Below are 15,397 nucleotides of genomic sequence, written 5' to 3'. Positions count from 1 at the left end.
CAAATGAACTGCAAATTATATTAGTAAAATGAACAGTTCTCAATGACAGAGAGAATGAACAAATGCATTTGGTATGAACATCTTTTCATAGTTGCTGGTGGATGAGTATCTATGTTTTGCTAAAGCAAACTGAAACACCCGTGCCTTTTTAAAACTGGTGGCTAATACCACCCTTCTGAACAGGCTGTTTAAGGGATTGCTAATGGCTGCTGAGAAATCTTAAAAATTTGTGAAAGTTGCTTTCATGGTACAACTTGGTTATGAGCAAGTTGAATTTTTTTTTCCTGCACTGTTTTTCTTTGCCCCCTAACCTTGTGATTGCTATAACTTAATTACACGTGTACCAATATTTTTAGAATGCTAATTTATTGTGTAGAAGGGTGTTTTCATGTAAGACACTACCCGGTGAGAAGCAGAACTGTGTCCTGCTGTTGCTCTAACTGCCCATACATTTTTACATAGTAAAAGTAGCCTCCTTTGGGTTTGGTAAAAACTACTACCTCTGAGCCTTCATTTTCAGAAGGCGCTTAAAAAGGAACATAGGGTCTTACAGACAGAGAGGTTCTAGAGAGTACACTTGCAAATTGCTAAGTGTAGTTGCCTGCCTTGGCTGTCAGCTAGATTATAAAATACTGCTAATAAACTCATTAAATTCCACCTCAAAAATAGTTGTATTATTTTCTTTATTGGTCCTGTTGGATAGCTGTTCCGAACATTATTTTCTGCTGTTTTTCCATTTTCCACTGTAAATCACTTCTGTAGTCAGTTTTACTTTGAATGTATGCTTTTGATTTGTTAAAAAACTGTGACAATCTTTTGAATCTCAGAAGTGTTTATCTTTAGCTTTCTCAAAAAGAGGAAAATATTAGGAGTAAGTTCTTATAAATAAAGTCTGTTGGTCTGTTGATAGTGGCAAACTTTGCAGTACTGATTCTCCAATTTTGAGATGTGTATGCAAGCATGAAAGTACAAGTGTTTTTCTTCCCGCTATCCAACATTTTTTTCCATGTGATAATTTTTTGTCCTTAGAGATGCCTCCTTTTTTAAAAAAACATATTGTCTAAACCTAGAAACTAGATGTGCATGTAAGATGTAACTCTCTTAGGATTAGTGATAAACCAACAACGGACTTTAAATAGCCTGACTGAGGCATATAAAACAAACTGTTTTTCACAAGAAAAAGAACTACATATGAAACAAACAAATTATATTTGATTGTACATTGGGAGAGTTTTAATATATCTCTAATTGTTATGCAAGATGAATACATGAGCTAGAAGGCCTCTGCCAGTGGCCATGTTCACAGTTTAAATCCAATAAGAAGTAGGCCACCTGATTTATCTTTGTGCTATTCTGATTTTAACTTTGGTATTAGATTTGGAAAATATTTTGAGTGAATAGTTGGTTTCCATAATGATGTTTTGGATATTATCTAACTGTTCCTAACATAAGGATGAGTTGCTTGACTACTTTTGAATTGAAAAAAAAAATTTTTCAAAACATAGATCAGTTTGTTGGAGAGCATTTTTGTGCCTATATTGCCTGTCTGTCAGGAAAGTCAGTATCTGACCATTGGGTTATTCAAGGCTAGGTAGTGCCTTACTCACATTTTGATGCTGTTCAGTTTTTTTTGTTAGTTCATATGTGAACAATTGCTAGAAGCTGACTGAAAACTGTCTGAATGCTCTTACTGTAGTAGTAAGGTATTGATCTTATATTACTGACTTGACTACTGACTTGAGGAAGATAGAAACCTTCCAGTACATGAAGGGGGCCTACAGAAAAGCTGGGGTGAGGTTTTTCACCAGAGTACAGTGACAAGACAAGGGGTAATGATTTTAAACTGAAAGAGGGTAGATTTTTGTTAGATATTAGGGAAAATTCTTCACCATGAGGGTAGTAAAATACTGGAATAAGTTGCCTAGGGAGATTGTTGATGCCCCCTCCCTGGAATTGTTTAAGGCCAGGTTCAGTGAAGCTTTGTGCAACCTGGTCTAGTGGGAGGTCTCCCTGCCCATGCACAGGAGTTGAATCTTGATGTCTTTGAGGTCCCTTCCAACCCAAACCACTCTATGGTTCTATGAAGATGGAGCAGAGTTGTACTGGTCTTGCAGTAGACCCCTTTAATGGTGGTGGCTACTACTCCTGTAGCTACCAGCAGGAAGAGTGCAACGGTTCAAGGTCTCACTGCCAGACAGTCATTAGTGAAGTTGCTACTGGGACATGCCTGTGGTCTCAGATACCTCTCAGATGCTTCTCTCCAGCCTGGGTGCCAGGATTTCTGCCAGACCATGTTCTTTACTTCTGGCAAAAGTCGCGAAGAAAAATTACAAAGGACTGCTTCTCTAATGTGTGTATGATCAACTGATCGCCCCCTCCACTAATTGTCTGAGAACACTAAATAAAAAAGCAGTCTTTAGTGTATGGATGACAGTGCTTAGTTTCCAAAGGCAGTAATTTGAGGCTTTTCTCTTGCTAAATAGCTCCCATGCCAGTGTTTAGTGTTGCTCAGTGGAATTATCAGATTTAATCTTAATCAAAGATCTCTTAAACAGCAAACCTGAATAGTTTTTGGATAGTTTTCACTCTCCTGTATTTTGGAAAAGCTCTGAACAATACAGACACTTGAGCATTTTTTTCCTTTTTACTTTGGAAATGATCAGTACACTTCTTTGAATTCTTAATTCTGCTGTGAGAAAGACATAGTTATTGTCAATGTTAGAAACAGAAATGTAGAAGTATAGGGTTAAATTCTGCACTAGGCAGGAGTGTGGGCTTGACCTGCTTGTTCTTGATTAATTTTCTTTTTTTAAGCCTCTATCATAATTAAATGTTTGGCACTTAAAAGTCTGTATTGTAGCAGATACCATGTGTTAAAACAGTATTACTTGCTACAGCATAGCTGAATATAGCTGTGCTGTAAGTAAACAGAATGATTGCATCACTGGTAACCCAGCACAGGTTAGATATTGCCAGCAGTGTTTCTAGGTACTTTTTTGTCATTCTTCTTATTCAGAGGATAGCACCAAGGGAAGCTAAGCAAGGCATTGCTAAGCAATCAAAGGAAAACAGTTCTCTCATTTACCCTCACTTCTCTGTTTTGCAGTAAGGATGCCAGTTATTTAATGTTAAATGAAATTAATTAGCAGACTGAAGTTAAAAATGAACTGGCTCAGCAAAATGATGCCTCAACATGGATAAAAATCTCCTTATAGTACAGTTAAGGATAATAATTTTTTTAAATTTTCTGTCTCTAGAATCCTACTCAAGTGGGAACTGCTCTTCAGGTTTTCCATAACCTTGGGACTTTAAAGGATACCATTGCTAATGTGGTGGATGGGTACTGCACAGTCCTGGAGGAGAACATAAAAAATGCTTTGGATATCAAAGTATTGACCCAACCATCTCAAACTGTTCCCAGAGGTATGATACTTGTTTAACAGAGAATGATAACTGATTTTGTGGCAGAAGTACAGCATGGTGTCAGGTGGAAGAAACTCTCACATCCAGGCCTGTTATAGGAATGTTTCCCTTCTTGCTTTAACCAGTAGAAGATAGGAGTAGGCATGTCTCAGAAGTCATCTGACAAGCACACAATTGGGTTTGTCTGTTATTACTGGTCTCAGAACTTTTCCTTTATTTCCCACACAGCCTCTTTTTCCTTACTTCTCTAGAAAAATGTCCTCACTAGTTTAAAATTTGCAACATTGTCTGTATATTTTAATTTTCACATATGAAAACTGAAATGTTCTGCTGTGTGTTCTCAAAAACCATTTAGGTGGTCCTGGTAGAGCTGCAATGCCAACACCTGGTAATACAGCAGCTTTTCGAGCAGCCCTCTGGACAAACATGGAGAAACTCATGGATCAGATCTGTGCAGCTTGTGGACAGGTACTCAGCAGCTAATTCCTGTTTGCCTAGTCATGTAATTTTGCAATTATGATATTAGATGTCACTTTTCCTCTCAATACATTCTTTATTACAGGTGCAGCATTTGCAGAAAGTATTAACAAAGAAAAGAGATCCTGTGTCACATGTCTGCTTCATAGAGGAAATAGTTAAGGTAAAGTTCCAATTTAGCTGAGTGTGTTGAGAATGTGATGAGGGAAAGCTTTTGCTTACAATTTTACAGTCCCATAAAAATTTTGCAGTTAAATTAATGGGAAAGTGTTGAAAGTCAAACCAACATTGAAAGCTATATTTATGATCTGTGTTTTACACCTGTAGGGTATAAATGTGTTCTTTTTTACCATAATTTCTCTTGTTTTCTATAAAGGGATCTGATAGGGTACCACTCTCAGTTTTTATTACTTATCATTAATGTCATTCCATAAAATACCATGTGATTTCAGTAATTAATTAAGTCTTTTAGTGTGCATAGGAATATGTGTCTTCATCTAACAGTTTCAGCCATCTGTTTCTCTACTTCTTGGCAGTTTCTTCTTTGAAAAATAATCATGGCTGTTCTTTTGAATACCTATTCTTTTCTATGGAGTTGCATTGTTTTCTATTCATATTTGGAATAATTTGATTAATGGTCTTCTTTAGTCTTATGAACAGAATTACTGAAGCTATTTCATCTAGCTTAGTAGATGACAAGAAACAAAAACAAAAGATGTGTTTATGCAGACATCTCTTTTTCCAAGTATATGGCTAGATTTTTAATTTACATTAATTTAATTTTTGAAATATGTTGGGGGAACTCTTCATATGCAAATGTGGTCTTCTCAATGCTGAAAGCGAATAATGAAGGTTAAATACAGCATTTAAATTTATCTGTCTGTTAAGCCCATCTCCAAAAAATGTTGTACAGAACATTGCTTTCCTGTAAGGCACTTCAAGCTTCTCTTTCTGTGTTGTAAAAAAACCAGATTTTTTTTTTTTTAACATACTGTATTTTCTTCATTAAAAAGTTTGATCTGGCAAAAAAGATCTGTTGCTGCCTGGGTGGAGCCTCTCAGTAAGCAGGTCAGCATGTTCAAGGAGAAACATGGAAACCTAAAGACAGAGGGAGGAACTCTGGAAGACTGGGGATGAGTTTAGATGGAAAGTGAGCTTAGATGAATGAGCTTTCAATGTTCATGAGTGACTTCCACCCTGAGCCTGTGCTTTTCACTTTCAGCTTCTCTTTTGTTGCAGCACTTTGCAAGGGAGTTGGAGTTTGTGCAGTTGTCGATCATTACAATAGAGGGAAACCAAAGGATGTCTTTTATCATCCTGGAGAATAAATGAACAGGGAAAATGAATCTCAATATAAACTGAATGCAGAGCAAAGAAAAACTCATTAGAAAATAAAATAAAAGAGTTGTCATGCTAAGCACGTTCCATGATATCTCTGATCTCCCTTTGTTCCCTTTGACTTCATACTGCAGGATTGCATCTAAGGAACAACCTGTATTTCACAAATAAAATCACCTATTTGTTTCTCCACAGTTACTCCTCATCCAGTTAGTGTGCTCTCCAACATGTGTCTTGGAATACTGGAAGACCAAGCTAGACAGTTGTCATTCTCAGTGAGGCAGTTACAGAGTAGTGTACAGAGCATCATCCTTGTGTGATGCTGCCAGAACTCTCTCAGCCTGATGTGGTACCACTGCCAGCACTAATGCCTTATTTTCTTATTACCTGAGGTGGTTCAGTGTAGCACAATGGTTTTCTTGGCCATTCTCACAGCTATGCCATTTGTTATAGCATCTCTTGAAAAGGTATGGCACCAGCCTGCAGGTGGGTGAAGTCACACCAAGCAGTAAATCTGTTGTTTGGACTAATCCAGACAAGTACTAGATGCTGCTGAAATGCAGGAGTTTATGTACAGATGGCTGTATGGGAGAATATGAATTGTGAACACTGAAAATAGATATAAGAAACTGGTGTTTTGCCATTCACTGATGAAGATTCCATCTTGTATTAATCAAAACTGAAACAGCATACTTTCCTCAGCAAGTGATCTGGAAAGGGATAAAAGTTGTATTTTCTTTATTGTATTTGATTTCATTAACAAACTGAGCAAATGAACAAAACAAACTAAAGGTACTAACATTATACCCATTTGCTAGGGCAGCATGCCCATGCCAGAAGATAGGAAAACGAATCATCCACTCTACAGTCTGTGCACTAATTACTGTTACTGATGTCAACATTATTATTATTACAGTCATCTTCTGCAGCAGCTGCAGTATGGCTTTGCCTTTCCATCTGTTTCTTTGTTTTGATTACTGCAGTGCAAGTAGCATCCTAGGAAGCAGAAAGAGAGGAGACCCAGCCTTTTTAAAATACAAGTCCTTTAATAGCAAGGAAGCTATGTACTTTTTTTATTTTTACTTTTTAAAAATGATTTTCTGGTTTTACATTGGGGTTTTATTGTGTCTTTCTCTTCACAGATAGCATTTTTTCCCAGTTTTGTATTATGATCTCAAACATCTTTCTATCCTTCTAATTACCTGTTACCATAATAATATTTAGTACTATTATACCAATTGTATCAACAATGTAGTTTTAAAAACACTAACTACTTAATTAAAGGAGTTTTAAAAATGATTCTCTGTTAAAAAAATAAAATCTGACATATAAAGAATCTGAGGCATAGAGTTTATAAAATGTATAAATTCTGAAGTTCAGCAGCAGGGCAACGACAACACATCTTTTCTACAGTGTGTTTTTTCTTACAGAAATAACTTCCAATTTTTCCTACGATTGATGTGACCAAGAGTTAAGTGACAAACCCAGGCTTGCATGAGTATAATGGAAGAATCTGGAGATTAAATTTGTAATGCACTTTTTTTTTATTCCCTTCCTTTGCAGATCTTGACTTTGGTATTTTTCCTTTGCTACAAAATGAAATGAGGGCAAAGGATTTTGAAATGAATTCAGAATTCATTACATTGTAATGTCTAGTTTGGGGAAAAAGGAATAGGGATTTAATTGTATACATTTTTAAAAAAAGTAGTGTTGTTGTTTTAATAATGTTGAGGGTAAAAATTCAAATTACAAATAAGGTTTAAGTAATGAAAAAATTGTTATTTTTGTTCGCCCAGTGACTGGTTATTTATATCCCTTCTTTCAATTGCTTAATTCCCTTTCAGAGAGCTAATAGGTTATTCCAGTTTACTCTGCTTTATTGCTTCTCTCTTTCAATGCGTAGTGACTAATCCTGCCTCAGCTGTTGTAATACCTAAACCACAATTGACTTCAGTGTAAGTCACAGCAGAACATATCTTTCTGTGACAGCCAGCTTCCTAATTAGAGATAAGAATCCCTCTAAGCCCCTTGTAAAAGAGTTGAAAATGATCTCTGATCCTCATCTATTTTTGGGTCCTTCACTCCTACAGAGGCATCAGGGAACAGTTCCGCAAAGTGAGAAGCAGCCTTAAAGACAGCAACTTGTTCTGCAGGGGGGAATTGCGGTGGTCAATAGGAAGGGTGAGCTGGGGTCTCTCTGCTGGGCAGAAGGATATTTTCTGTGAGAGGGCAGATCAGCCCTTGCTCGCCTTTGATCTGCTGATGTCCTGCTTGTTAGCAGTCGAGGCACACTGCAAACCCTCTCATTTACGTAAGCATCTGGGTAAAAAAGTCAGCTGAGAGTTGAAGGGAGTGTTACTGTGTACTTCGTGGAGGGCTCTTATCATTGCCTCTCCTGATGAACGTTTGGTGAGTAAGCAGGCATTTTCTTGAGTTGTCAACACAGGCAACATGAGGTGTTAACGATAGAGAATGAAATGTCCTCATCATTACATAAGACAAAGAAAATAAATGGAAAATATAAATGTTTATTGCCCAAAGTTTACTTACATTTCACCTTCTTGTTTCTCCCTTTCCTAAACTTGTTAAAAAACATCACTGCTTTGAAATAATTCACATCCAGCTTCACATATTCACATTTAGTTGACCCAGTTAAAACATAAGCCCAAGTGGAAAAATTGAAGAATAATCTAATTACTGCCTTCTGTGTGTTCAGAAAATAATCTGGTTTTCACCTATTGTTACAATCATGGGATTTATTTTCCAGTATTTTTGTAGAAGCAGGAATTAATTACTTGCAGATAATTTCTACTGTGATTTCTGTTTATTATTTAAGCTATAGGAGAAGGTACTGGAGATCTAAGTGTAGGTGAATGAGTAGGTTTTTAAAATTCTGTTTCACTGACAGAAATGTGCATCCATCAATAAAAGGGATACTGTGGAGGTCATGAGGGCTAGTAAGTTATAGTGACCTTGGTTCTTTTTTGCTTCTGGTTTGGTGGAGTTTTCGGTGGTGATTGAAATTATTAGGTCAGTTGGTTTTCAGTCAGCTCGCTATTTGAAAAGAAATGCATTTACCAGAAGTGCTACCTTCTATCACTCTTCTTGTCAATCTTACCTGAACAACTACAGGCTGAGTGGATGTGGTAACAAACCACCCTTTCATCCATGGATGGGCTACGTAGTAGTCAAGGTGAAAGTGCTGCTGCTGTACATAATGACTGAGTTCTCTGCATAGAAGAAAACTGTCAGGTCCCTTGGGTGGATACTGGCTTTTGGAAACACTAAATTCATTTGCTTCTAGTTGATGCTTATCTGGGAGAAATATGGGAGAATTAATTAATGTTTCAAGTAGTTTTGAAGATATAGGACGTTGTTTAAGATGGTAGGTATTTTTGTTCTTTACAGATTAGTTTTTCTGAGGATTTGTTTAAGAATTCTAATATTTTAGTAGGGAGAATGCGCAGTCTTTATTTTGTAGTTAGGAAGATTATATTTGAAAAAAACAAACCTATTTCTTTTTGTCAGTTGCATAAAGAGACTTTTTTTAAATGTCGCACTCCTCCTGGAAGTCTAGAAACTGTTGCACCTTGGGTATAAACTGATCAGCTCAGTGTAATGAAATTCTATGCCCTGCAGTAAACAAAAAAAATCAAGGTAATTTTAAAAATCATTATGTCATTTATTGACATTTGTTCACCTACAATGTATAGTGTAGACAACATTAGAAATTTAAATGCATTGTTCTTTTAAGAAATTTAATCTCATCTACTCTGAGAAGACAGAAGAGGTTTATTGAAAACACTCAGAATTTGTCTGTTTCTTTACTGATTAATTGCACTACTGAGGATGATGGCTTTTTGTTCACAGTCTAACGTTTGACAATCATGTTGCTATAGAAATAGTGCAAATAGATTTTCTTATTTCTTTCCCAGAGGACTGTGCTGTACAACACTGTGAAATCATTTGCATTGTTGCTTTATTGGTGGAAAAAATACTTAGGCTGCCCTTTAAATGTCTCTTGGTTTTACAGCAATGTTTGCGAGTCCCTGATTTCTTTATGGCAGAGCCTTTGATTACAAATAGAAAACCCTGTATGTATTAGTATGCAAAGCCTGATTTCAAGAGCCTGCAGCAACTAGCTGCATGATAATATTCACTATATTGTTTTACATTTCAAAGAGCCTTCATAATAAACATGCTTTTCACATTCTACTCAAACTATCAAAATTTCTACAGGGAAGAATAAGTTGGAAGTGATTGTCATGAAGTGGTAACCATCTTGTAATGCTTGGGTCAAATTTATTATTTGAATAATATTTTAGTTATTTTAGACACACACAAATATGATAACTTACAGATGGGGAATAATGTCCAGTAAGTTGTAAACTTACTGTATGGAGGAAATGGAGACATTTGTAAAAATAAATATATGTCTTTTCAGCATCATCTTGCATTCTTGTCTAATGCTGAATAAGGGGGGATACTTTCATTCTTTGAATTTAAATTTGTCAGATACTAAATACTTATATAAAGAATAGAGCTCAAGACATTTCATTTCAGTAGTAATAAGGTTAATTAGGAATTTGGTATATTTTTAAAAACTGAGGTAAGCTGTTCTATTTTTCATTAAAAAAAAAAAAAAAAAGCTATTCTATATTTAAATCATTTTTCCAGACTACAGCATTAATACTATTGTGGAGCAACAATGAATTGAGAGCTTCAAATATCTTTACTCTTATGGTACTGGTGGTCAGCCCACTATTGTTCAGTGGTTTAATAACTTAGTTAAAATGGGTTATACTTTTTGAACTGTGAAATCAAGTCACTTTCATGTGAGTAAGTGGGAAAGGGTTTAGCACATTAGCACATTGATTCTGTCAGGCTGTGTATTTTCCATCAAAGATAATCTTGTAATCCTGCAAACAGGCAACATTAATCTAAATTTCAAATCTATACAGCTGAGTAATAATGTCCCTTCACAAGATTAACAAGTCTGCATACATACTATAATACAACCTAGTAAAGATATAAAGACTACTGAAACAAAGAATTGTTAATAAGCAATTATAAATATATTTTCCCCATACCAATAAAATAATACTGATCTGAATCCATTCCTTACCACCAAACATTGCATAGAAGGTGGTCTGTCTCACTTGCACTGCATGGTATAGCAGTCCCCCTGAAGTTCAACTTTTTTATGAACATCAGATTTCTCATCAGTGGCCCAGAGGGTGATGGTCAGCATAGACTAGGAAAATTGTTAAAACTTTTGTCATTAGAATATTATTTTTTCACATTTATTGTGTTTGTATTAATGAGGAAGGACTCAGTTTTATTATTAACTATAGAAAAGGTTTCTTAAGAGAACCTTATCTAAAACTACAGTTTGCCTAGTCTGTGTTCACCTAGATGACTCAAGCCATGCTCGACTTCGCTTTTTTGAGCTGGAACAGAGAACGATGTCCAAATGTTTCCTGGCCCTGTCATTATGCAATATTACCATGCATTCTTAATTGTTTTATCTAAACCCACCTCTGTTGTGGAGAGGTTGCACAATATTACTGTCTGTGCAGAGTATTGACACTAGTAACTTTATAGTAATTGTTGAAACTAAAAAGTTATACAAGGCGAATCTATTTTTTGCTGATTATGGCCCTAATTCAGCAAAGCACTTAAACACATTCTTAATTTTACATAACTGAGGTATATCATGGAAGTCAAACATACTGCCTTCATCTGCCATTGCATACGGGTAAACTTTGTTAAATTATGGGTTATACTAATTGTCTTTGTCCAGTTCATGTACACAGTATAGTGATTCCTTCTGTGGAGAAAATACTTGCCATTTGTGGTCTAGCCTGCTGCACATATTTTGTCTGATCTATGTGTGTAATTTCCATGAGCAAGTAACTGCTATGTGAATAGTACACTGAGACTGAGTACTGAGTTTTTAAATAGTGTGAAAAAGGGTAAAATTATAGTGGAGGAGCCATAATTTTGCTCATCTGATTGTTGTATTTTTCTGTTTTACTCTACACAAATATAAATGGAATCCCTAGGAGTAAGATTTTCAAATGTAGCAAAGTGCTTACATCCTGTATGTGTTTCAAAAGCATCTTTGTATTCTGGGCAGCTGTTCTGGTCAGAGCAGCAGAGGGTTGCCCTAGCTTATGTTGCTGGGCTGTTGTACAGTTTATTTCTGACAGCAAAGAATGGACAAGAGGAAGACAGACCCGAGCTGTCTTATAGTGCCACAGGAGTTCTATAGCATCTATTAAATGGGCTGAGTGCCTGCTCTGCTGGATCAGTTCTGGGGAACAAGTGGTCACTGAGTGAAGAAGCAGTAGTGACAATATTTTAAAATCCAGTCCTGGTTGGTTGGCAGCTGGACTTGGTGATCTTAGGGGCCTTTCCAACTGTGACAGTTCTGTCATTCTGTGATTATTAGGTTAGGCAAGTGTAGTTTAGGTATAGGACCATTTTTGCAGCAGATATTTATGAAAAAATAGTCAGTTCTCTGGCTGATCTTAACCTGCCAACCATCCTACAGTGGTGCAGAGTGTGGTGTATGTGCAGATAATTTATATGAGATCAAAATAAATGTTCAAACAGATAGTAATATCACTTCAAAAATGCTGAATTACATGCATCTGCTTTTGGAGGAAAATATTGTTATGCCATTATAGTCCTACAGCTGCTTGCAATTAATGATCATAGATTTAATTCAGTTGTATTCTATGATAGGATGTATATGTATATGTGAACCTGAATCTTGTCTGTCCGGAACCTTAGATACCATCAATTACAAATAAGGTTCTTTTGTTGCAGAAAGAATGTATTCCATGAAAAATAGGAAATAGAATTCTGTTATATGCTAAAATGTAATAATTTCCTTCTAAGAGAATTTAAATTATGTATGGATGTTTTATGTAAGATTTTTATATGTGCAATATGCACCTGAAACAGTTTTGCTCCCAATAACGATACCAGACTTTTTTAATTCCAAAGGCTTTTATGTTCTTTGTGTTATTAAACACACACACTGCTGGGGGGAAATATGACAGAATGGTGACCTTCTTCCAGTGTTGTTGGTTATAGAATAGGAAGCTGTTGGAAAATGAATGCCACAGAGCTGAAAAGATAATCGGATGCAGTTCATTACTCATCTTGTCAGCTGCTCCTGCTACAAGGGGGATTGTATCACAAGATGTTAATCTGCTTGTGACTAGATTTCAAAGCAAGCACTTTCATATTGGAGGGGGTGTAAGTAATTTAACATTTTTCAATTTTATTTCGTTTTCAGAAGCAAGAGAAGTGGAAAATTCCCAATTTGAAGTCTTAGAATATTGATAAAAATATTAGTACATCTTTGTGGGTTCTGTTACAAAAATATGATTATGTGCTTCAGAAAGCTGTTTAACTGCTTAAGTTCTTTTTCAGCTAATGATGAACTCGTGTATTCCTTGAATAGTGGAAGTTAGTTTGCTAGCACACTTCAGTGTGCATTGAGTGACAAGTGTAGACCCAAGACAGCTTTGCATCAAAAAGAATCCCTTTTCCACATTGAATCACTAATGTGGATGCCCCATTCCTGGAAATGCTCAAGGCCAGACTGGATGGGTCTGTGAGGAACCTGGTCTAGTGGGAGGTATCCCTCCCTGTGCACGGGGGTTGGAACTAGATCTTCAGGGTCCCTTCCAAACATTTCTTTAATTTTACCCAGTACTCCTGCAAATTGTCTATCAGTGAAGGTATTTGATAAAAGTGTAGAGGAGGACCAGATTATTTAGTTATATTCTACAGATGGAAAAATTACAAGAATGCAAGTTTAACTAGATGACATTTTCTGAAAGTGAAGGGCCCAACAAAGCAGCTACTTTCTGATACCGTGGGACGTTGCTCACAGTGCTGTATGAAGCATAGGGGAAGTCTTACAAACTTTGCATTGCAATAAAATGAGGCAGTAGATTTGCTGTGTGTATTTGCTGTGCTACCATTTCCTCTTCCACCTTCATTTGCCTCTCTTATGTCCTTGAAGAAATTACCCAGTACAAGGTGAAGGACATTTCTTTAATTTCTTGCAAAGTTGGAGAAAATCACTCTTCTGGTACCCTTGTTGTGTCATTTTTTAGTATTGATTACAGTCAAATAGAACTGCACATTATATATTAAACAGTTAATTTATTATTTCCTTTGTGGTCTGAAGGCACACAAGTAATCTATATTAGAACAGGCTATCTGAAAAATAAGCAATGGGATACTTAAAAGTATGTAAGAAAATACTGTATTGAGTTTACATGTAAGTAAAAGAAATTACATGTTTAAACAAAATAAATAAATGGTTTCTGGATGCTAATGGTTGCATATGGTACTTTTCACTCCTGCAGGAGTATTGAATGCTTATGCCTTGCTTTATTCCAATTTTGGTAGCTATGGTCCACCCACTTAAATACCTCCTGGTGTATGCGTAGGCAACAGTATTCTCTAGTTCCTGCCACAAGCTCTTACATGGTCTTTTGAATGCTATTAATCAGCAGCTCTATTTCACCTCCAGACTGGCTGTATCTCAACACTGGACAAAGTGTAATATCACATATTGCATTATAGCAGCAAATGTAATGACTCTGTCAATAATGTTTTTAGTTGGTCCAAAACTGTACCCTTTTTTAAGATGTTTCAAGCATAAATCATGTTTTTGCCTAAACATTTTTTGACTGAGTAGTCAGTGTGAAATGTTTGAATTTTCCATGTAGCTTTTCACCTCTATTTCTCCTCATACATAATACAGTTGGTTAACCAAGGCATGAAGGCCTTCTTCAATACAAAGTTTTGATAAATGATTAATGAAAACCATTGCCCATGTTGGAAAACAAGTTAATGGGCAGATGTTTAATCAGTACAGCTGTAGCTCCTATGCAAATGTTTGAATGATATGCATACCTCTGCAATATGCATACCTCTGGCTTTGTATAATATATGTATATATAGGTACACACAAATGTTACATATTTTCACAAAAATGTTAAATATAGTCACATGTATGTTACTGTTATTTGTCACTTCTGTTAGAAATGTTGATGTGTAGAAACTACATGCAGTTTTGTTTTCAAACCATTTAATCACTGCATTTTCTGCTGAGACTATGACAGGTGTAGCTGGTGATTACAGTAATGAAAAAAAAGTTGTTTGAAAGTGCTCTGTAAGTATTTTTCCACCTCCATTAGATTATTTAGTAATTGAATTGAATTACCATGCTGAATAGGCAAATGTTCCAGGTTACAATAGAGAATATGAAAGCTAATTATTTTACTCTATGGTTGATGTGAAAGGCTGTTTGCTTTATAGTAATTTTCTTGTTTTTAAATGTGAAACCATGAATGAAGAACTGAGTAATTTCCCGTTTATGCCACAGTAATAAATTTGCAAAATCCCAAATGATTTATGCAGTGTCATTGTCTAATATTGTAATTTTACTTTGCCATTTATGAAAATCAAGTACAATTTTACAGAAAATTAAAAAATGAGATTTCATCATTGCCCTTTATCTGTTTTCTATGTTAATTCTCATACATTTTACAAGTATGAGTCCAACAGCACAAAATATGTTTTCTCTCAACTCTTAACATTAGGGCCATCAATTTGATCTTTCTTTGAATATCTTTAGAATTCAGGGCTTGGATTGGAAGAAGTCTTCAGCTGATCTGAAAATTTGTGAAAGTGTTTTATCTGATAATTTTTATTTTAAATTTTAAAAAATTTTTTTATTCATTAAATTGTTAGATGTCTGAGTGCACTTTTAACCCATGCTCATCTTTTATGTCAATTCTTTAATATGATGGTTTTGGAACTGAAACTTGAGCTTTTACTGCCAGTCTCTACATGATGAGAGCTCCAAGCAGGATGCAGTGATACCGTGCTAATGGATGACATTCTGAACACCCTCATTGCTTTGCATGCTATTGCTAATGCAGATTAATAGATTGCATTATTTCTTCTTCTGTCATCTCAAGTAGTAATGTGATTTGGAGTGGCTGGACTTTTTATATTTTATTACCAATCTCTTCCTTTTGTGATGCTGGGCAGTACAGAAATTGAACTGACACTTTGAAGAGGTTTCTGTTGTTAACTAGAACCAGGGTTGTTTAGACTTGTG

At 35.8% G+C, this 15,397-nt stretch overlaps 1 protein-coding gene across 2 annotated transcripts in view; it reads left to right on the top strand.

Annotated features, from left to right (window-relative positions):
• COG5 (component of oligomeric golgi complex 5) overlaps positions 1–15,397 on the top strand; it is a 170,029-nt gene that overhangs the window by 104,577 nt on the left and 50,055 nt on the right. Inside the window, exons 8-10 of one of the 2 annotated variants that reach the window (XM_030452100.1) lie at positions 3,258–3,423; positions 3,779–3,891; positions 3,986–4,063. In XM_030452100.1, coding sequence (XP_030307960.1) covers positions 3,258–3,423; positions 3,779–3,891; positions 3,986–4,063 — 357 coding nt within the window. The remainder of the gene's footprint in view (positions 1–3,257; positions 3,424–3,778; positions 3,892–3,985; positions 4,064–15,397) is intronic. The other variant, XM_030452106.1, reaches the window with a different exon arrangement.

The sequence above is a fragment of the Calypte anna genome, chromosome 1 (genome assembly GCF_003957555.1).
Source record: "Calypte anna isolate BGI_N300 chromosome 1, bCalAnn1_v1.p, whole genome shotgun sequence".
In the NCBI taxonomy this organism is placed as follows: Eukaryota; Metazoa; Chordata; class Aves; order Apodiformes; family Trochilidae; genus Calypte; species Calypte anna.
The sequence above is the reverse complement of the archived record's forward strand: the minus strand, read 5'-3'. Positions and strand labels throughout refer to the sequence as shown.